Source organism: Triplophysa dalaica, chromosome 6, assembly GCF_015846415.1.
Source record: "Triplophysa dalaica isolate WHDGS20190420 chromosome 6, ASM1584641v1, whole genome shotgun sequence".
Lineage (NCBI taxonomy): Eukaryota > Metazoa > Chordata > Actinopteri > Cypriniformes > Nemacheilidae > Triplophysa > Triplophysa dalaica.
In genome coordinates, this window is record NC_079547.1 from 23,519,943 (window position 1) to 23,542,850 (window position 22,908).

At 39.7% G+C, this 22,908-nt stretch overlaps 2 protein-coding genes across 3 annotated transcripts; both read right to left on the minus strand.

Annotated features, from left to right (window-relative positions):
• Positions 1–423: 423 nt before the first annotated feature.
• On the minus strand, positions 424–8,544 carry wnt2ba (wingless-type MMTV integration site family, member 2Ba). Of its 2 annotated transcripts, XM_056751419.1 has the most exons (6): positions 8,129–8,544; positions 4,664–4,884; positions 2,545–2,822; positions 2,084–2,348; positions 1,769–1,885; positions 424–1,606 (listed from the first exon to the last, which is right to left on the minus strand). In XM_056751419.1, the coding sequence occupies exons 1-6, from the start codon at positions 8,293–8,295 to the stop codon at positions 1,578–1,580; spliced, it is 1,077 nt and encodes a 358-aa protein (XP_056607397.1). In that variant the 5' UTR covers positions 8,296–8,544; the 3' UTR covers positions 424–1,577. The 2 variants fall into 2 exon arrangements, with proteins under 2 accessions (XP_056607397.1, XP_056607396.1); XM_056751418.1 differs by having other exon boundaries at positions 424–1,885.
• Positions 8,545–10,292: 1,748 nt separating this feature from the next.
• cttnbp2nla (CTTNBP2 N-terminal like a) lies at positions 10,293–22,853 on the minus strand. Its single transcript, XM_056751416.1, has 5 exons — positions 22,760–22,853; positions 18,397–18,504; positions 14,037–14,312; positions 13,655–13,762; positions 10,293–12,044 (listed from the first exon to the last, which is right to left on the minus strand). Exons 1-5 carry the CDS (start codon positions 22,772–22,774, stop codon positions 10,965–10,967), a joined length of 1,587 nt encoding a protein of 528 aa, XP_056607394.1. The 5' UTR covers positions 22,775–22,853; the 3' UTR covers positions 10,293–10,964.
• Between the last annotated feature and the right edge of the window lie 55 nt (positions 22,854–22,908).

The following is a 22,908-nucleotide window of genomic DNA, read 5'->3' on the forward strand; positions in this document are numbered from 1 at the left end:
CAAACCAACCAGGTGTCAAGAGATTCTAAAAGCAAACCTGAATTTAAATTTTAGAGATTAAAACTATTACACACATTCTAATGGGTTTAATGGTTATATTGGGAGTTGTATTGGTTTTAATGGAAACAATAATGGTCTTTACTGGTAATGTGTTGGGTTCTATTGGTGGGATGCTATCTAGCAGATTGGAGCCAATAGAACACCAGTAAATCCTTCTGGAATAAGACACACTAAGTAAAATTATTTTGTAATGGTTTTACTGGTAAACAGCTGATGGTTCACAATGGTTTTTGTAAAGGAAACCACTAGATTTTTACATTTTATAAAAATAAGGCAAAATACCGTTTTGTAGCAAGTTTGTGTATGAAATAATATTACATTCATTATTTTTGTCGTGTTAGATTTTCGAAAGGTATGCAAAAGATGATCCTGTGGATCCTGCATGTATAGCATTTTCATTCCAGTTCAGGCTTTCCGTGTACTCTTTGGTCAAGTACGTACCCGACAAAAAGTACACCGCCAAGGCCTTTACCTGACAACGCTTCGAGGGGAATTAGATTAATGGCGCACCGTTTTGGACACACATTGTCAACCGGCATGACAAGCAAGACCCTCAATGGACTCGTTCATCTTAACAAATATAGAAGCAGTGTTGGCACACCAATGTGCTTCCTTCAGAACAGCAAATTGAATGGCGAAGAATGTAAGCCATGCCAACCTGACTATTTTTACGGATGAATCTCAGTAGGGTGTCTTCTTATTTTAGCGATGATTTGACATGTAGTGAGTGTTTGACATGGGGACAAACATTCAAAGAGATCTTCGTCTTTGTTGCCTAAACTCGCCTTGCAATTGAAAGATCTTGCAACACATTTTCAGCCAGGACTAATAAAAATGGTGTAAGCCAGCCAATCAGAATACACCTTATCATTTTAGAAAGCTTAATGATGTCATTGATAGGCCTCTTTTACTTGAGTAATTTGAGGTTTCCCCGTACTCTTTATTTAATAAACATATTTCAATGACAAACTTTCAACAATAGTAGGCAAGTTGTCAAACTCACCAAACCAAACAAAAGTGCTCATATTTAAAGGGATGTTTAAGCGCTTGGGTATTAAAAAGATAACATGAGATGAAAGATATATTTCTCGACTATGCAAAAACACTGGGATGTCATAAATTGATGATTTTTCCTTTCCGCACGAATTTCGCATCAAAAATAATGGCCCGAAAAATAAACGAAGGGAAAGTTATCATTGTTTCACAATATTTACACAAAGCCCTTCAAAGTGTAATTTTGGAGCACTTTGATGGAATTGTTCTTGGCCTGAAATACAATTTATTGCTATATTCTTTGTAAAGCTGGAAGTCCGATGGTGTACGTCACTGTTCTTTCTCTTAAGTCGCCCAAAAACATATGTTGATTTTGAAAGGCTCACGTAAAGGAGTTTTACCATTTTAAAACAGTAAAACGCTTGTGTCCAGATCACCAGAGCTCCCGACTGTCCTACGAGAGTTGCTTTCTCCCTGATGACATCATTGAAGGTGAATGAAGTTCAAGGTTGTGCGAGTGGAGATCAGAGCGTTATAGTTGTATCGCCCACACCTGAGAAGAAAAAGCACCAGAGGCTGCTGATTGGTCGTGGTTACGCCAGTCAGGTCAAATCGAGCCAATCGGGTTTCTTGTGTGGTTTACAAGTATGAACGTCCACGGTTTCCTCGCAGTCCACGCATTCAACGGCGCAGCACCACTTGAACTTGCACTCACATTTGGTCACGCGTTTTACGCGGGTGGTGTCGTAGCCACGCCCACAGCACATGACCTCACAGCCGTCCATGCCTCTGGATGACTTGTTGCACACACGTCCTGCTGTACCCAGAGATCCTGAAATAAAGACAGAGAGGATTTGGCCTTTTTTCTGATAGTGAAATAGCTTTTCTGGTGAGAAACGACGTGGCCACATTCTTGACAGGTTTTATGAATTTCACCCACCCACTGGGTATAGCTTATATCCGTCTAGAAAGGTTCTAGATCAAAAATGTTGGGGAACCTCTGTTTTTTGGGAACACATATTTTGCTTACCTGCCGATCGATCCATTAGGCAATAGTCGGGCGAGTTCTCAACATATACTAGATCATTTTTGGTAGTTCCTTTAAAATATCGTCCAGCAACCATTAGCCCTGTACCATGCTGGTTCACCGTGACCTCCACGGCCGTGTTGTATTTCTTTCTCAGGTAGTCGCCCGTTCTCTGGAAATCTGACATAGCCAGCCAGCATGTCCTGAGAGCGCACGATCCACTGACTCCATGACACTTACACTCCGTCTTCATAAAGCGCTTCACCGCCTGAGGACAACAAAAATTAACCTGTGACCTCTGACCCCTTAACCAGACTAAAGGACTCATTTTGAAACGTCAATAACCTAAAGCAAACGTTTTAGTTCTGTCTGCTTATCGTCTAGGACTATATGGTAATGTGAGTTACTCCTAAATTTAACTGAATTTATTGACACTCTTTCACCTTTTACTTTCTGTCACTCACCATTCTGCCGCAGCGGTTATTGTGCAGATTCATGAGCGCTCGGGCATCTTTCACCATCCTCTCCCTGGCATCCACAAAGGCTTTGGCAAACTTGATACCGTAGTTGATATTGTCACTGCAGCCGCCCCAGTCGAAGTCGCCTTCCTGGTCGCTCGCCCTGCCTCTCCTGTGGGTGTCACAGCTGCAGATTTTAAGCTCGCCTTGACTGCACGCTCTTGTAATGGCGTAGACGACGCCCGCAGAGGAAATGGCGTAAACGAATGCTGCTTCCCGGCTACCTGATGGAGCAAAGCAGACGTAAGCAATGCGCTATAAAATAGAATAATCAATGTTTAGAAGTGCTTTTCTACATTAAACTCTTAGTATTTTATACTTTACGATAGGGATGCACCGATGTTCGGCTGCCGATATGAGTTGGCTGTCTGAATATCCAATGTTTTTCTCTGAGCAAAATAGTTACTTTTAATAGCAACAGCACAGACTTTATTTAAATTTATTAAAGAAATTATCAATTTTAAGTCAAATTTGAGTTAATGTTTTTAATAGAATAAATATTGGATAGCAAAAATCCCCTTTGAAGATTGTCATGTTGTCTTATTGTATTTTTATCTTAACTTACATTTAGGCACATTTATACTTCTGCCTCTCTTAAAATGTTAAATGGATCCAATTCATGTTCAGTCAAATTAATTTAATGCAGAAAACTAGATAATGTTGTGTAGTACTGTATGCAATTGACCAATATCGCAATCGTCCGGCACCGTATCGAAAAAAATCTTATAGGTGCATCTCTACCTACGATGTTTAATAGCGTCACAAGGGTGTTAGTACGGTGCAAAATCTTCTTGTGTTTAAAACCCTTGACTCGGGAGGCCAACTAAGGGGCGATTCACATTACACTTCTTTTGCTTGCGCAAGTTCATTAGTTTAAATGTAGACACGCGGCAGGCGTGCGCAAATAGGGAGCGATGCATTTATGGCGCTGCGAGATGGAAATAGTTAAACTTTCACCGCGGGTCATTTGAGTATGAAAGCGTCGCGGCACGCGGTTTAAGTCACGAAATGTGAATCGCCCCTTAGAGCGTCGCGTATGAAAGCGTCGCGGCACGCGGTTTAAGTCACGAAATGTGAATCGCCCCTTAGAGCTGTGCAACTGATTCAGACTGACACTCCTTCACCTTTACTCTCTTTGGTCGGTTGCACATACAGCCTCGAGGTGCGTTTTTCTGCCAAAATGACCCCTATTTGACTGATTTCCCTGCTCCGGCTAGCGCAGCGAGCCAGAACAGAGGGTGATATGTCAAAAAGAGGAGCTTTGTCTGTCTGCCAGAGTCATCTGCACAAATATTTACATCTCCTATTACTGTTTATACATCAGCCTGTAGAAAACCCCCTCTGACCAGCCACTTGTATTTGGAGAATATCCACTCCGTGTCAGACTTTCGCCTTTTGTCGGGAAGCCGAGACCTTTAAAGCCTTTCTCCCCTCCACTGCACAACAAACAGGGTGGTGCAAAGTCAGGGACGCTTCTGCGTTTCGGTTTTCTCTGATTCCAAATGTTACCAAATGGTTTATGGTATCAGAATAACACTTTTTGCATCTGCTTTGATGACGGCATGGAGGTTTCTCTAAAACCTGATGATCCATATCATCGCAGCGTCACTTTCCGAAAATGTTCCAGCGTGTTTTAAAGGAAAGCAATAGTACGGCCTTTTGTTCAGGAAAACGTCACAAGATCGATTCCAAACGCCCAACAGTGCCATGCAAAGTACACTTCACAGGGTGTTTGGCTGTCTAAAGTGAGATTCCAAACTACATGTCCCAAGGGATAATATTTACAAAAAACATTGTTTTATTATAGTGACAAATATTAACCATGTTTTTAGGTGCATTGATTAGCAATTGTATTACCATAGTTTTGCTACAAATGCCCTGGTTGACTTTCTTGCGAGCTTTACCCACCAATCATTGTGCACCATTGACTTTGCTACATAAAATAATCCTATCAAATAATTTACATAAAATGTGTATTATTATATATTGATGTTAGCTGGACACAATGAGTTCACATAAGTAAAGTAGAGAGAATTATATAAAGGTATTTAAAGCAAACACTGACTGCGCAGGATGACGCGGCCAAACACAGTGTGGTCTCGCTCCAGCGTGCTGCAATTCCAGCGATGATGTCGGAACTGGTGCTGGCATTCCCGGATCCACTCTTTGGCTCCCTCTCCGATGGACTGCATGAGGTCTGGGTGTCTCTGGCACAGCTGTCTCTGCTTGTTTACCAGACCTGGAATGTTGTCACATATGACCCGAGCACCCAATGCACCAATATACCTTTGGAAACACACATTGATAGACGTAACTAATTTTCTCATGCAACAACCAAACTCACGCCGCCTAACCACCATAGCACACTGCATTGTTGGGGACCATATTTGGCATAGTTCACATGAGCTCTTGTACAGAAAAATATTGATGGGTGTGAAAATATGCATGCAGTTTTATGAACTAAAATAGTGTAATACTTTATTGTCCGACCCTGATGTCTGGGTACTGATGCTTTTGGTATGGTTGCAGATTCAACAAGACCCTCTATTCCTGTTCAACAGTCAACCAAATGACGTCAAACAAGATGAAGGATACGCCGTGCTCATTGTCTCATTCCCGGATCTCATTATCCAATCACTCTGGGTTCGTATAAGAACCTCTTTAACAATTTCCACTCCTGTTATGGATGTCCCGTGTTCCTCTCTCTCCCTGTGACGTACTCATACAAAAATACACCACATGCTGCGTTCCAGACAACTGGGATTTCTGAAGTTTTCCATTTCCAACCTGGAAATCAACGTCTGGAATCACAGACACGGGACCTCGAACCTCGGGGGACGTACTTTAAAACATCACATGTTTTCAGAGCCTTTTGGATGTCAATTTGTTCCAATGTTTTAATATATTTTACAATCATTGATTCAATGATTCAAGTTTTTGTTTGTACTTCCCTAATACAATGAGTTATTGTATAATGTATTGTTCTTCACTTTTCAAATGATTGTTCTTTTCCTAAATATTCTTGGATAGACACTCGTGGCAGATCGATCAACCCCGACCTCAAAGAAGCGCGTCATTTGACGTCACAACCAAGCTGCTCCACTGACTAGCGCGAGGCCAGTCTGAATTCTTATGTGAAGTCTAACATTTATTTGAATCACTTAAAATCATTAAAAACAAAACATTATATATTTTAAAAATATATATAAGGAGATCTTTCATGTCATAAGTAGGATTATTTTATAGCCTATATTTTTTTCTCTTCACCCTTTTTTCTCTTTGTTTAAAAAGTTTGCTTTGTAAATTCAAAATGTCATATTCCTATTCAAGTTATCAATATGTTTTTTTGTGTATTTATGTTAAAATAAAAGAACAATGACGTCGAGGGAAAAAAAGCGCGAGGCCAGTCCACCTCTTATAAAATACACATTAAAGTATTTTAACATCAGAAATGATGCGAACTTCTCCTCTGTAAGTTTTATTTAGAAATATTCAATTTATGAATACGTGTGATTGACTGGAACGCGTTGAGGTCGGATAGGACTTTTAAACTAGGACGTCCAGGTACGTCTCGCGATATTTTGGCGACGTTTCTTTAACGCACGTTCACTTAGTGACTTTTTCAAATCTTTCTAGGTTCAAATAGACGTATCAATATCTGATGAGATTGAGAAAGACGGCTGCAAGTGAGCCAGAAAATGCAATGTGTGGGAATTGATTGCAACGATGACAACAATCCCCACAACCGTATAAATTACCCGCGAAACTACGAGATTTAATCGCGCGCGTTTGGGCACGACGCCACGCTGCCTGTTAAGGGGCCACACGTAGCCTATCGTTGTTTCAACAGAGATGATAAAAACGATAAACCTCCCATTCATGAATACGGTATTGTTGTCTTATCGCGCACGTTTGAGGGGAACCGAACCTTCGTTTGATTCAGAGTATCAAAAAATAGCGCAGTCTGGGATGACGGTGTTTACTCAGCTGTGCGCGAGCACGCGGCGGACCGCAGTGTGGTGTGAGCCGTGTGACCCTGTTGATATTTCTACCTCTGAGACATGATGGGGAAATGACCAATGCTGCGATTAGAGACTTTGGTCAAAGGGAAGTCTGCCGTTGTGTCAGCATGTCTGGCGTTATAAAATGTTTAGGAAAGTACAAACACTGTGGTGATGAAAAGCAATACGTTTTAAGTCATTTCATGTGATGTGTTAATACACGAGAACCAGAGACGAGGCCTGTCATGATGCTCAATGACACCAGACTCTCTTTGCTAACAACTGCTCTGGTGTTTAAAAGAAAAATCACTATAATATCTCGTTAATTGAACAATCTGGTTGAGATTTATGGAGAGCAAATGTTTCTTCTGAGAAAAGTGTCAGAAATCGTACAAATGTAGTTTCAGAAGAAAATGTCTCTAACTGAGCTCAGGCTTGTGACGTTTGCAATCAAAAGTCAATATTAGGCTATTAAAGATCTAAATATGGACTCCAACATTTCTCAAATCCAGATGATTTTACCTCTACAATCTCATTCATGTTATACCTCACTCCGGGGGTCCCCCTCATAAGACTTTTTTTTGGTGGGGGTTTGTCTCTCAATATACGATTGATAAAAAATACACGATATATTCGATTATGGTATGCATAACTATATACTATTATATTTAAAACAGGCTTACATTGAAGAACAGGCTTCTTTCACTGTCCTTAGCTGGCTTTAGACGTGGTGCAGGGCGTTTCACATTTAAAATGACAACTAGCCCATAAACAAAATTAATATAAATTATTGTAAATAATTAATTCACAAAATTTGATCACATTTGTCATTAGCATTTTTACTCAAATACAAATATCAAAGGGACCCCAACGTCCAGTTTTTACTTCTTAAGGGGGGTCCCTCACGCCTTATGGGGGATCCTGGATCCCCCCAGCCCCCCTTCAATTCGAGCACTGCCTCCCTCTTCATGTGTTTAACGATAGTCTCAAGCCTTTGCGATTTTGGGAGAGACATTTGTGAGTCCGCACATGAAACAAAATAGACCCATAGTGAAAACTATACAATTTACTGTAGCCTACTGTGACTGTTGTTATGTGACTTATTGTACCACACTTTTTTTCTAAACAGTCTTGTTGAAAAAACACCCTTTGTGTAAGTTTATTTATTGTTTCCAGATCTTTAGAAATAAACTGTTATTATTGGGAATGCATGATCTGGATGTTGAGTAAAGTGAGGCAATGAGGACCAGACCCATGTCATTCACCATTTGTGAGTTTCTGGAAATATACCTGCTGGGAAAAACAATTCTATTGGTTTCCTTTCTAATGGTTTTCTATTGGTCTCCATCTGCTAGCATTACTAGTGTAGAGACCCAAAGTGACCGATATAGTTTCCATCGAACCAATACAATTCCCATTATAACCATTAAGACTTTCTGTTGTTGTTGTTTTTTGCTGAGACCAAACTACATCGTTGTCATATGTTTAAAAGTACCCCTCTTTAAACCCCCGCTTAAAAAGACACCTACCACCAGGATGAGTCCACACTGGGAGTGAACATGAGCAGCAGTAAGATAAACGGAAGGTGATTCCTGTGTGCGGTGCCGGTCGGTTGATGGTGCGATAGAAATCCGTTACGCGCGCGCCTGTCCTCGAGCTCCACCGACGCGCGTCCACCTCCATCAAACTCTCGCATGTTTCAGAGAGGCTTGAATCAATTAGTGACTACAGGCGAAAAAGTAATAAAAAAGAACAATGTCAAAAGTTTTAAAACACTAAAGTGTTTTATTATCCATTAATCAAAGTTTATTTTTCACTGTTAAATCCGAAATGACTCTGAAAGAAAATTAAAGTCATCCGCATAAAATATAAAAGCTGTCTATATCCAAATCTTTGTCGGAAAATGCTATTTTGCAAGTTGTTTCCTGATCACGGCTCCCAAATGTGTCCGGTCCGGTCCGTTGAGGTACAGTATCTGTCCGACAGTATCAGATCAGAGGAATATCTGGATGTGATGAGGTGGGGGGTGATATGACTCTGTGTTTTCATTGGATGAAATCAGCACGAGACGGAATGAATGAGCGCCTTCCTGATGGACCCAGATAAGAAAAGGGCTTTACAGCACACCATCCATCCATCCATCCTAACTTTGCAAAATCTATAAAGTAATGTTAAATAAGATGAGACATAGAGGCATCTTAGCAGTGATGTGCCATTGCTTATATTTTGGGATGTGACATGGTCAATAAAATCGACCAAGCTTATAAAATGTGTTATTGGTTTGAAGATGAAAAGCTGTGGAATCTGAAAAGCAAACAAACACAGAATGGTCCTGGTCAATATAGCTCATCTTTATCCTCCACAAATTATTAAAAAGAGATTTGCACGATATGAAATCAATTTTATTTAGTTTGGATGATATTTATTTGCTCAAATGAAAATCAATCAGAACATAATGATGTCAAACAACATCATGAAATCTAATCTGGGCTTTAGAATGTCTACAGGTTAAGAATTAAGATACATGCGTTGTGTTTTTACGATATTTGTTTTTCTGATTTTTGTTATTTCTTATAACAGTATTATAAATATATCTTGAGAGCACAAAAGAAGATATTTTGAAGAATGTTGTTCACCGGCACACATTCACTTGCATTGGTTTTGTGTCCATACAATAGAAGTGAATGGGGACCATTGCTGTTCGGTTACCAACTTTCTTCAAAATATCTTCTTTTGTGCTCTCAAGATAAATTTATAATTATATATATTATATAATATTTTATGTTCTGCAGAAGAAAGTCGTACAGGTTTGAAATGACAAGAGGCCGAGTAACAGATGACAGCATTTTCATTTTTGGGTGAACTGAGCAAATCTCGTTGAATCATTAGACTAAAGATCACTGTAATACAGAACTGATTTATTGTCAAAAAGATTTCAGATCACAATTTCAGGGGATAAAAATTGACATTACATTGAATACTATTTGGATGATGTCTTCAACATTTCATGAAGAGAAGGCCTAACCCTTTGGTACCCAAAGTCAGGACCCAGGATGTCCAGTGACATGTCTTCTTTTTTCTAAGAAGAGGTCACTGCCCCCTCTCCCCCAGAAACAGAAACTTGTGATTATAGCCGTGTGTGGGAGAGAGATTTCACCAGGCCAGACATGCGTCCCCGTTGGCCTCGCAACCTCGACTCACTGTCCCAAACAGGAATGTTAATTAGTGGCGTCCACTCGAGGCGGGGTGACCATGTATTGACACATCGGACGTCTACAGATAATTCCTCTTGTCTGAAAACACTGGGAGAAAATCAATTAAGAAACACTGAAACTACAACTATTGCTTGAAATGTTGCACACTGAATAAGCTGAAAGTTTGCGCTTGATTGAAACCTGGTAAGACCGCTGTGACCGGGGGGCAGAGTGGCACATACTTCATGCGTGTTTGCCTCCGTGTTTCCCGGGCCACACACACTCACACACGTACATGCACATAAAGAGAGGATTTAGGGAGAGGCTCCTGGCTGGTTAAACTGTGATCCCGCTCCTGTTAGTCTCACATGGGTGACTGTGATGCACACACATTTTTCACACGCTTTACATGACAGACTACTTACATTCATCTCTCTTGAATACTTGATTTTGATTGGTCGGTGAAAATGTTTTGAATAAGGACCTCTCTACAGTAAAATCAACTTATGTGTCTTTATTTTTTATGTAGTAGGCAGTGTACAGGGTATAGTGGGAAGTATGCAGAGGGTGGTGGGATGGTATTCTGAGAATGATGTTACGGTCACTTTACCACCCGATGCCCCCTGCTGGCCGGTTTAAGGCAGCACAGATAGGCAATAACTTAAAAGCATAATATTGTGCAATTATATTCAGCAAGAGATACACACAGACGAGAATGTGTAATAAAACATGTTTCAGAGTAAGTGAATATTAAGGCTAAATCTTCAACACCTTTAGATATACCAAAAAATGATTGTTTGCACATGCAATCTGTTAAATATACAGTACAGTGTATAAACTAGACTGGGTGAAGTATACATAATCATGTATAAACAAATATTGGCCAGAAATATGTTAATCTATTCATGAAAACTGGTACCAGTCATTCGTGTTTTTTTTGTGATAAAAACGTGATTTTTCATGAAGGGTGTGGTCAAGTTCGTAACGTGTAATATGTTAAAATTCATGCACATAATCAACATGCATCTGATAATATATTGCAAAATACCATGCATACACCCGTGAGATATAATACTGTAAAAATATATATTTAGAATCTTCTGAAAAAACGATAAAAAAATGATCAACAGTGTTGGACAAGTTCATAGCCGTCACATTCATGACAATCTTGCTAGCCACTAGATGACAACACAAAGTCTGGTTCCTTGCTGTTCTCGTGACTGCTGCTACGACCGCAACCGGGCGTCATTTGTGCCAGGCGAGCGGCTCGATGAGAGGCCGGAGAGGGCGGAGTCTCGGCGAGGCCAGGCTTCTTGGGGGGGATTGGAGGCGGGGTCCCTCTTTCTGCTCTGGGAATGGTGGGAGACCTGATGGTCGGAGACGTTACGCCGGATTGGGACAGCGTACGGTAATCCGTGCCGAAAGGGGAAGTGTTGGGTGCCGTGGGTTTGCTGGAACCCTGCTGAGCGCCGAAGCGATTCAGGGCTTGGGTGACTGTATTGCGTGCCGCGTGTTTAGAAGAGACGCCGTCTGTCGGAGATATCGCATTGGCGTCGCAGGGTGGAGGAGAGGCGGGGATGTCTTCATCGAAGGTGCCTTGGAACTTGTGACGTGCTGCGTGGAAGCGCTGGTGGATGCCGGCTTGATACACAGCTTGTAGACTAGACATGTCTGGTGATTGTGTCAATATCGTACTTTGAAGGGAACACTCGGTGTCGCTGCCGGAAGGGCTGTGGGCTTGAGGATCGGACGGCGAGCTCCCATTGGTCAATGTGTGCTGTGTGCTACTCGATGATTGATTTTCTAGAACATCGACTCGGACATCTTCCTCTGTAGGAACATGATGTCCGTTCATCTTGACAGCGCTCATGTGTCTCCTCAATCTCTCCCTCTCCTCCTGCAGCTCCCTGCAGCGCGCCTCCTCCTTCCGTAACCTCAGGCCGAGCTGCTCTCGCTCCGTGTCAAATTCAGCCAATAGCTCCTCCCTCCTCGCCTCCATTTGCATAGCCCGCTTCTTCTCCTCCTCCAGCTCCGCCTTCAGGGCCTGACTGGCCGATCGTTCCCGCTCCAGGCGGTGGCAGAGCTCGGTGGCGCGCTGGGACTCCTCGTGGGCGCGGGAGCCGGAGCGTTTGCATTCTCGACTCAGAGCCGTCATGAGATGTTTCTGCTGGACACGCTGGTCTTCTAACTGATCGTGGAGCCGTTTTTTCTCCCTCTCGATACGAGACGTCTTTGCCTTCTCGAACTCCAACTAAGCAGAAATAAAAAAATGAATCAAGCACCTGAAAATGGTCGAATAAGCTTGTGTGGTCAGTCACTTGAAAACTATATTCTGTTTGTACGTTTTTATGAGTTGGGACGGTGTAAAAATCCTTTCCTTTAGCATTTTTTTTTTTATTATTAAATAAACTTTTGCTTCGAACACAATCTCTTGTCAAAGATAAATACAACTGTGGTTTTGATACTCTCTAAAATCAGTGGGATAATAATACGCATGTGGTAGCATTCATTTCCTTCATACATAAATCTTCAAATAAAACATATTTTAAAACATCAAATTCAACATGAATCATAAAATATTAGATATGTAACAATATCCAAATCTCACTGTACGATAATACCTCAATATAAATCCACATTGCGGTAGTTAAATGACAAACTATGACTTGGAGACATGTCATAAGCATCCTCCTTTCTTTATCCTATTAGGCCTGATTCACATTTCAGGTCTAAAACTACAAAAGTACAACTATTTCCATCTCGATATGCACGCGGAAAAGACGCAAAATGTGAATCTGGCCTTATCATAACTATTGCTCAGAGGTATGAGATGGGTCAAATGACCTAAAAATCCCTTTCATAAAATAATTCCACCAGATGAACCTTGGCAAAGGTAACATCTATTATTTTTTCGAACATTCTCTATGTTAGTTGGTCTTTCAGTGCAACGTAAACAAACAAAGCGGCATGTAAGTTAGTCGCACACCGGACAAGAAGTGCCACGCGTCGAGGATAGCTCACAGTACATTCTGTAAGCGCAAGCTCAAATTTAAAGTCTACTCCTGAGGCAAGTTGAACCAATTGAACTTATTTTTAAGTTATTATTTAGCGAATAGGCTCGATATCATGTTGATAAATCCATTGTAGTTTGCTGTAAACGAAAACGCTACGGAAACAAAAAGCATGTGATCCGTGTGAGCTAGCTCTTGAAGGGACAGCAGCATAATAAATAGATCTGTTTTAATGCTTATCAAAAAACGAAACACACTCGCTGCTCCTGACGGATCAACTTTAATATGGTTTGATCTATATTTCATTGAACTGGGAAGGCTATGAAGGGTTATTTTAAATTTGACTCCTTTAATTTACTTTCTGTACCTTATTACCACAGACACTTGAAACCAACCTGAGACACTTGAAAAACATTTGTTTGTGCTATTGATCATAATTTGATAATTTCTTCAAATTTTATTAGTAATTGATTGACTATTATTATTAGAGTTAGGCTTGTTTTATAGTATTACAAGCTTATTTATTAAGATTGCACAGGTAAAAAAAATAATAACTAAACTTTTATTGTTTTTAATATTATTTATAAATTTGTTTGGAGGGCAAATTTCTCAGGGCCGGTAAAAATGTAAAAATTAATGAATACATAATAATTGTCGCGCAACCGTGATTATTCCTTAGACTATAATTGTACAAACAAAATCTATAATCGTTGCATCCCTAATCCCTATAAAGTATTGTTCATATATAAATAATAAATAAATATATAATATATAAATTTGTTTAAATTAATACAAAAAGACATGTGACAGAAATCTGAACATTTTCCTAAAAACATGAACTACTTCATACCTGCTGTAGAAGGCGCTCTCTCTCCTTCTCAAGAATGTACGTGACATCATCTCCTTCTGCAGCATCTTCAGCATGCTTTCTCTTCTCCTCCTCCAGATCTGCAATGATCTGACACCACCACACGGGGAGACAGAATCACATGGTGAGACAGTATTAGCCTTCAAATCTGTAATCTCCCCTTGACCTGCTATATACTGTGACACATTCTATTGAAATATAAGTTTAGAATCAGAGGGGTTAAGCCTCCGTATCATATTTTAGAGGCACATTCTAATGAATGCAGCTGTATTGGTATATATAAATAACATTCATAATTCTGTAGAATCTTTTTTTTGACAGACGCTCTAGAATTGGATCTTCATCTTTGATCAAATAAACTCACCCTCCTGTGTCTGGACTCTGCAGCTGCCAGCTGCTTCAGCATCTTCTCCTGCATCCTTCTGCAGTGTCCCACCACCAGCTTCAGGACCGCCAGAGGGTCCGCGCGAGCCGCCGCCGCCCCACAGATGCCCTGGCGTCTCTGTGAGGAACTCCCTCCGTCCCCACTGCCTCGACCTGAGTCCTGGAGGACCTCGCCGTCCCTCTGCAGCGCCAGGAAGGGATCGCTCAGGCTGTATTTTCCATAACGCTCCCACATGTAAGAGTCTCTGTTCTGGGCCTGTGAAAATGACAGATGGATTCATGGAACTGTTTTGGTTGGATGTTCGCTCATACAAATGTATGTTTAAAGAGGATACAACATGAAAAATCACATTGTCATTGATGTTTTAAATAAAAAGGTTCAATGTAAACGCATTGTAACTTTGAGTCTGAAAACTAAGCTGGTCTGAAATGCTTGTCACATCACAACTATGAACGCATTAACAGATGACCCAAAAGGTCTAAAGATATTTGTGATGGTTTATATATTTCAAAACTTTTACTGATTTCACAAAATACTGTATTATGGTATTAGGAGTTTTGCAAGTTTGATTTAAAACCATACCTCCTACAATCCTTATTCAGTGATCTGTCCTCTCTCTCTCTCTCTCTCTCTCTCTCTCACACACTTGCTTTCTAAACAGGAAATGTGATGTTACAGATCATATGACCCTGCCAAAAGCAACATAAACCATTCTCTAAGGCTTCAAGTATATATGTGTCTCTGCTCAGTTTCTGCTGTTTGTTGTTTTAAATACGGGGCCCACAGACGGTCGAAACGATCATTACAGTCGAGAGAGGGTCCATGGAGGGAACTGGACACCAAAAAATCTTCCAGCTGGAGTAACTGAATACATTCATCTGAAATAACTCTGATCCAAACAAACCCAATTGACCTGACAGGAAACAAGGCCAACCGAACATTGTATTGGCGAGAGTTTCTGATAGCTTATGCAGTCGACTAAAGTGAAATTATGAAAACGATTCGGATTTTGGGTCACCATTGACTCCCACTATGGGAGTCAATGGTGACCCAAAATCGCTTGCTACACAAACTTTCGTTAATATATCTTAATTTGTGTGCCATCGTCACTTTTCCTACTATGGTAGTCAATGAGAAGCGTTTGGTTACAAGCATTCTTTCAAATATATTTCTCTGTGTTCAGAACAACAAAGAAATGAATACAGGTTTGTAAAAACTGGAGGGTGAGCAAATGATCACAAGATTTTCAAGCGTAGACGTCAGATGGGGTTCAGTGAGTTCAGATTGGTGCGCTTCAAATACTCAAAAATCTGCTCTAACACGTTCATGCCATAACACGCATGTCTATATGCTGCAGTAAATGCATGAGCGAGTTCGGTAATATGAGTTTTAATGCACATCCACTCCAACAACATAAAACAGCCTATCTGGTCATCTGACTGTCAAGCATCTCCATCTCTCTCACAAATTAAAATGAATTTCGTGTCATTTATTTCATGTAAAACAAAAGTGGATTAAAGCATCGTATTATTAAAATGATAATAAAAGCAGATGAGGACTGGGGACAAATGTAGTCACCGTTCACATTTTTTAAAAACACACACACATCAGCCATGATGAATGTGACAAATGAGCACAGGACAGAAACTTTTACTCTTTATAACCACGTGACACTGACGCTAGAACAGATAAACAGTGAGTCTCTGAAGCAGAAGGGGTGAGGCGGGAGAGAGGAGATGTGTTTTTGTATAAGTGGGAGTCAGAGGTGGGCGGCTGAAACGCATTTTCCTACTAAAGTTCATTACAGAAACCCAGGAGAATAACAGACATGACGTGTGAAATCTTAACAATCTAAGCAACTTTGATTTCATGAATCTGTAAAGACTTTATTTTAATGTAACAACATGTGTGTAACATCAATTTTCCTTTAAGGGAGCAAGTAAAAAAAGAGAAGAACTCACACGTGTCACGACACACAGCTTTAAACACTCAACAGCTTAGATCTGTCAAAATGGTTTTACACGAATTTTTGGCACGACATTAAGTTTTCTAGTCGTCGCAACACATGATAAACTGGAAATGACTAAACTTAAGTTCCCTGTTCTAAAATACATCCTGTGAGGGAAATAAGGAAAGGCGTTTCTGAACTACACAACTTGAGGATAACCATCAAGAAACTCTCACATAATGAGTCAAATAAACACTTTCCTTCTGTATTGTTTAAAGGATTTCAGATTTATATTTTATGGAAAGATGAAAGTTGTATCAAGGCATGACACAGACTGGATTTGAACTCTTCATGAGCTCCCTAAACGTATATCAGCTATGAGACAAATCTGACGGAGGACGGGGTTTAAACGTTCTTAGCCTGGTACGAAAACAATGGAAGTCTGCGAGATGTCCTCAGACCTGTGTCTCTGTGTGTTTAGGATAAAAGCCCGAGCAATTATGGGGGGTCATGGGAAAATTAACCCTACTAATGGCTTAAAATAAGTCAGCCAGACTGGTGCCTTAAAGCAACATCAATGTGTGTCTAAGAGCGAGATGACCTGACATTGTCTTCACTGAGTCACCTGCACTTTCAAACTCATCCACATCCCGTCTTCTTTCATTTCAAACAAGAACAAAACGCATGTAGTTACTTTTCTCTCTTGTACAGCACTTCACTTGCTAAGCTGAAAGCATTCTTGACGGCCATGGAGTCTATTAACTTGTTAGTCATGAAACAATAAAACTTTAAGTTTTCCCTCAAATGTCAATACCTGCTGAGGGGCATTGAGTATGGGAACAATTATTTGAGCAAATCTCCATTAGATCCACTTCAGTTTTTCGAAAGCACCAAAATAATAGACAGGGTTTGATGTCTGATAAACATTAGCGTGCCCAATAACAAACAGGATTGGAACACAACATTTTTTTATAAAGACAGACTGGAGAGAGCGAGAGAGGGAGACTAAAGTCATGTCTTAATGACCTCGTTCAAAGCGGGCAATGAGTGACAGAGATTGTTATCCCAGCATGCCTGAACACTGCCCTCAAAAACCACACAGACCTACAGAAACATGCAGTCGGGTTCAATACGCCATCTACTTAAGTAGTGACTTAAATTACTTCGACTTGTGTTGCACACAAAGCCTCTGCCCAATGCTTTCAAAAACAGGAATGCAGAGATAATATCTGTTCAGACAAAAAGGTTTATCACTAAACACATAATCTGAGTGTGGAGATGCTGAGATTTCCCACCAGACCAACATGATGAACAAACCACGCCGAAATAAAACCTAAAAACTGTTTGTGTGCACTTACCGTATATAGTCCCAAAATGTCAAGGCTTTATTTTTTATTTAAAATGTTTTTTATTTTATTGGTTGTCAAATTTATCTGGAAGTTTTCTTAACCGGTTTTGTGGTTTTGGCATGATAACCATATACGTTAGGTTTTCCCAGGTCCATCAAAGTATACCGTGGTATTATCATAGTCCATGATTAAAAAAGGGAATGATGATAAAAGATGTTTCATCTCATTTGTGGAACAGCCTGTTAGCTTAATGCTACCTAGGAGTGTGAGATGAGACCCAAAATAGATAAACGCTCTAAAGAAATAAAAAATGAAACGTTGAAGAGAAAAGGGCCTGGCGAAAAATAAAGTCCAGTCTCGTGTAACTACAGCCTGCTGGATGTAAGAAAGCAATTGAGTTCGGAATGTAGTAAACCGCAGGATGCTAAAGTTCAAACAGGAAGTTTTGGTTGTGTATTTCACAAAAGCTCTGTTTATTCTGCTTTCAATTGGGATGGTAAACAACCTGTCGATTTGGCATTTTATTTACGTGTTTATCACTAGGATTCGATTTTTCGTGACTTTTCTGAAAACTGCAATGTTTGGATGTTTGTTGCATGTCAAACCAACTAACAAACAGCAAAATTTTAACATAAAGACTCGAAAAGAGTTCCTTATCAATTTATAGCTCTTAACAAACTGAGCTTTTATAGTTATGAAGTTTAAGATGCTAGCGTGCCCAATTGAACTATAAGCCAGACATACATCTGGATTTCATTGAGTGTTTTCGGTTATAATGTCTCTCTTGGGTATCTAGCGTGCTATGTGAAGTGTTAAACCTTCTCAAAAGTGAACTACTGAAGGTCAATAGACAACTATTGAGGTTACGCATTTATCGTGTTGAAAATGGACATTGTTTAGAAATCACTGATCTTCTATGTAAGATTACACACGCCAGCAATATACCCGTGTCATTTGACAGTGTAGAACATATTCAAATACATTGCAGGATCTTACATCTTAAATATAAAAAAGCTTTATTATAAAGAAATAAAGTACAAACCCTAAGTGTCTGTATGACAAAGTCTCGAGCCTCCAGCTCTCCTTCCAGAACACTGAGGAGCAACAGAAGCTCTTTTTTACTCAAATCCTCCACATTCAGTCTGGACTCCTGCACACAAAACGCACAACAAAACACTGAGCAAACAGGTCTGCAAAATGATCGCTATAGACAATATTAGACAATACTGTACTAAAATGACATTTTATTCAATTACTTTCTCTGTCCAGGAGCAAACTAAGGCTCACAAACACGGACAAAAGTAGGGTACCCGTCCCGATTTGCATTGTACCGCACAGAATTTTCACCCCTTGTCCCGCACGTCGTATATCGAGACTGTTGGTTGCCAACTTGCCGTATAAAAAGTCACTAAAACATTGTAAACTGTGCAGCATTGAAACTGTTTGCCCTAGGTTGTGGTTAGATAATTAAAATAAAATGTATTTGTTTGTTGTTTATTCTTTTAGTTTTCTCTTATTGAGAAGATCTTCAAAGTGTACAACATGATAACTCACGCCTGACTCTGAACTGTGTTTAAAAAAATTATAATGTCGATTTTAATTTAAGGTTATCTGTCTCTTAAAATTTTAATGTTATATATAACATTTTAACAACTAAAAGATAGAAGAAAATATATAAAATATTTTGGTTCCGTTATTATATCACAGTATCACAAACGGATTACCTGTCCAACATTTGGTTTGTAGTTGGTATTTAAGATAAAAAGGTGAAACCAGATCAACACTGTCGCATAAATAAAGCGAATAAACAGTTTGGAAAGTAGTCAGTCAAGCAACATCTTCCAAAAAAGCTCACTGTTCCATCAAATCTTTTATATTTGTCTTTTTCGTACAGCATAGAACAACAAAAGCACAAAACTGCTAAAGATCACACCTGAAATCACTCACTCTGTACAACCTAGTTTGCATAAAGTTAACTATATTTGAAGGAAACGTTTTGCCACAAATTAATAATTCTGTTAAGTGAAATATTTCAAATGTTTAAAGCAACAAAGTTTCACCTGAAATCTCTCTAAAATGATTCTAACATTAGCACGTAAGCTGCTATGTAGCTAGCACACTATGCGCTTACGGCTAACAACCAGCTGCTACCTCAGAATCTAGTTTGAGCTATAAGGCCCAATTTATGGTTCTACGTTGGACCTATGCAGTAGCCTTATGCGCACCACTCCAAAAATGTAACAACGTCTCAACTTAACGCGGACCCTATACGCAGACCGCAAGCGCTGTGATTGGTCTGTTTAAACCCCTCCCTCAGGTAAAAAAAACTCTGCGATAGAGTCATGCTTACTCAAACCAATTTACGTATGAATTATCCAAGTAAATTATTTGTGCTTTTGTATTTAAAATCTCAAATCTGCAACAAAAGTGACTGTTAACTTGTCGCTATCACTGCTAATGCTTCTCAGACGAACTGCTTCTTCTTCGACTCTTGTCTTGGTAACACAAGTAACGTGCGCGTGGACACTGACGCCTAGTGGTCATTGCCTGTCGACGCGAACAACGACGTAGAAGTATAAATGAAAGCCTACGGCGAAGGTCCGACGCAGAAGTAAAAATCGGGCTTTAGTATAGCCCAGTAGTATCCCCCACGGGAGCAAAAAGAGTGCTTTAGTACAGTTTATGAAGTGACATGATGTAACAGCGGTTTCTGCTTAGTCAACAATTTCAGTTGTATTGCGATGCCCACTTGGAAGCTTATACAGCGACAGTATTTACGAAACTGATAAAAAGACAATTGTGATTATCAACCACATGGGAGAACCATAAGCAAAAGTTCTGTTTTGTATGGACAGTTTATATATTTTCTTTGCGTAAGGGAAGAGAAAGGGGGTCTTTGTGTTCCCAACCCAAACACTCATCCACACAGCAAAATGTGCTCATATCTGCTTGCATTTCACACACACAGCAGTTTACAAGAAAGCAGAACACATCTCAGCACAGATTTTATTTTTGTCATTTTATTCATATGAGTCACAAGTTAAAATCAAAGCTAATGTGGCATATTTGGAAGCGCTGCCTATTGAAAGACAGCCTGAAAGAGTGGCTTGTTGTCGGCAGGGTCAGACTGAAATTCCTTTCCAAAGCGCTCGCTTCTAAACACGCCGTAATTGTGCATGAAAAGCATCAGATTTCACTTTCCCATACATCTGTGCACAACACCAACGCTTTGACCCAGAGCTGTAAAGAGTAATCTCACGAGACTAAACCAAGATCTCTTCAGTCTGACCCCACTTTGCTTTTAAATGGTTCTTGTAGATCATGTCGAGAGATCTGTGTGGTCAGCCAAAGTTTCCACTTCATGAAGCCATGAGGACCGAACTGTTACATAACATACTCAGAGACGACCTGCTGAGATCCAGATGAAATCTGGGCTACACAGAACTTGGACGTCTAGCTTCCACGTCAAGACTTCTCATACTAACACAGCTGTAAAAAGAAACAGTTCACCCAAAACTGAAAATTCAGTTTACTCGAGTTGTTCCAAATCTGTGTGAATTTCTTTGTTCTGATGAACACAAGAGAAAGATATCTGGAATAATGCTTGTAACCAACTGCTTCTTGGGACCCCATTGACTACCATAGTAGGAAAATTGAGAATGGTAGTAAAAAGTGCCCCAGAACTGTTTGCGTTCCTACATTCTTCAAAATATGTTATTTTGTGTTGAACAGAACCCATTTAAAATGTTCCTACTACCAAAACTGTTTGGTTATAAGCATTCTTCCAAATATCTTCCTCTGTGTTCGTCAAAACAGATTTTTTTTGGTGAGTAAATGAAGACAGAATTTTAATTTTCTGGGTGACCTGTCCCCTTCAATTTTGGGTGACCTGCGTCTGTTTTTTGGTGCAAACTTTAGGGCAACCTGTTCTTTTATTACCCGTGTAATGTTGTTTCTTTTGAAGTATTTTGCATTGATGGGAAGTGCACGCTACACGCCTGAGTTCAGTATGCACACGTGCTTTCATGGTCTGTGGTTTAGCCAGACAAACATTGCTCATTTAATCCGTGTTCCAATGCAAAGCCACACTTTATAGACGTGCTAATTTCACAACCTTATTTTACCTTCATAAAATCCAAATAGAGAAGATTCAGTATTTTTACAAAAACCGATCAAGTTAATAAAAATACATTACAAAAGACGTCCAAGTCTCCAAGATTGTAAAGTATTCTTTATAAATCAGACTAAATGGTAAGAAAATGACTTCTGATCTTCAAACCAAGGCTTTGGTTCTTGCTTTCAAGCACACTTCTGGATTATCCCATGGTGTTCTTCATGGTTGGCTAATTTGGAATTTCCTCTTTAATGTTGCCGTGCCTTTCTGAATTAAAGGGTGCTGCAGCATTAAACATCGGCGCAAATGCCTCTCACATTTCTCCCCGGAGCTAAACTGAAGCATCTTGAAGTCCAAGCTCACCGACATGTCGGAGGATAATTCATTTAATCCTCAAGCTGCTTGTAAACTACAAAACAGATGGTCGCATGTCAATAACCTGTTGATGCTAACTGCTCTGCCCACTTACAGTAATAATACATCCAAGCACAGACTTCATAAAGTATTATGCAAAAAAGTAGATGACACATGCATTTCGCTTTATTTACCGCTTACAAATCAGCCAACATCTGGACGGCTCTCTGGGTCAAAACAACACTTATCTCCTAAAAACATTTATATAAAACCACATGAAAAACAGTACTGTAGTAATATATTCTATTTAACTGTAGTAAACTACTGCAGTAAAATTCCTAGATACTGTAGTGCTTTAAACCCTACCATACTTAATATTAAAGTACACTTCAGCTTAATTATCAATTAACTACTCTTACTACTACACACTACAGAGTATACATTATAAAAGTGTACAATTATAAAATAATAGTATAGTATTTTTTTGTTGGACAACATATTTTAAAGTATAGTATACTGTATATGAAGCATTAATATGAGCAATTCAACATTCAAAGTTGAGTGCGTTTTAGGTCTTCAATACAAGCACATTATTTTAGGGCATCACCTTAACTCAGGTAAACTGAGTGATCCCTCAAGATGTTGACTAGGTAGGCAGCTCACGAGATAGACAAACTTTCAACAATGTCAGTAAAAATGCGATTTTTCGCCAAGAAAGTAATATTAGTGTGCTAGTTGCTTTTATGCTCGCAAAGACAGTTGCCTTTAGCTATTTAAAAACAACACTAGCATCAACTCCTAGTACAATTCACACAATCTGCATCCTGCGAACTTGTTAATACTTTCTTTTGTTCCTTTGCACTCGTGTTATGTAGACATTTCTCTGTCTTTTCTGATTTTCATGATAAAGAAATGCATTTAAAGGAAAAACCCTTACCGTCGTGGGTGCCATCCCAAGTTTGATCGTTTTTCAATAAAGCACATCGAGAAGAGCCGATGGGCTTCAGTGAAGTTCAGCTGCTCGAAACAACGAAAACGGACATCCTAAACAGCCAATGGAATAAAAGCGCATCAACGCGCTGACCA

What these genes read in the sequence shown, in the direction of transcription:
- wnt2ba (XM_056751418.1), bottom strand. Translation starts at nt 8,295, where the DNA reads ATGCGAGAGTTTGATGGAGGTGGACGCGCGTCGGTGGAGCTCGAGGAC. An exon ending in AGTGTGGACTCATCCTGGTG is followed by an intron (nt 4,885 to 8,128) that starts GTAGGTGTCTTT and finishes GTGTTTCCAAAG; the next exon opens with GTATATTGGTGCATTGGGTG. An exon ending in ATAACCGCTGCGGCAGAATG is followed by an intron (nt 2,349 to 2,544) that starts GTGAGTGACAGA and finishes TGTTGTCCTCAG; the next exon opens with GCGGTGAAGCGCTTTATGAA.
- cttnbp2nla (XM_056751416.1), bottom strand. An exon ending in CAGAGTCCAGACACAGGAGG is followed by an intron (nt 13,763 to 14,036) that starts GTGAGTTTATTT and finishes TGGTGGTGTCAG; the next exon opens with ATCATTGCAGATCTGGAGGA. An exon ending in GAGAGCGCCTTCTACAGCAG is followed by an intron (nt 12,045 to 13,654) that starts GTATGAAGTAGT and finishes ATTTCTGCTTAG; the next exon opens with TTGGAGTTCGAGAAGGCAAA.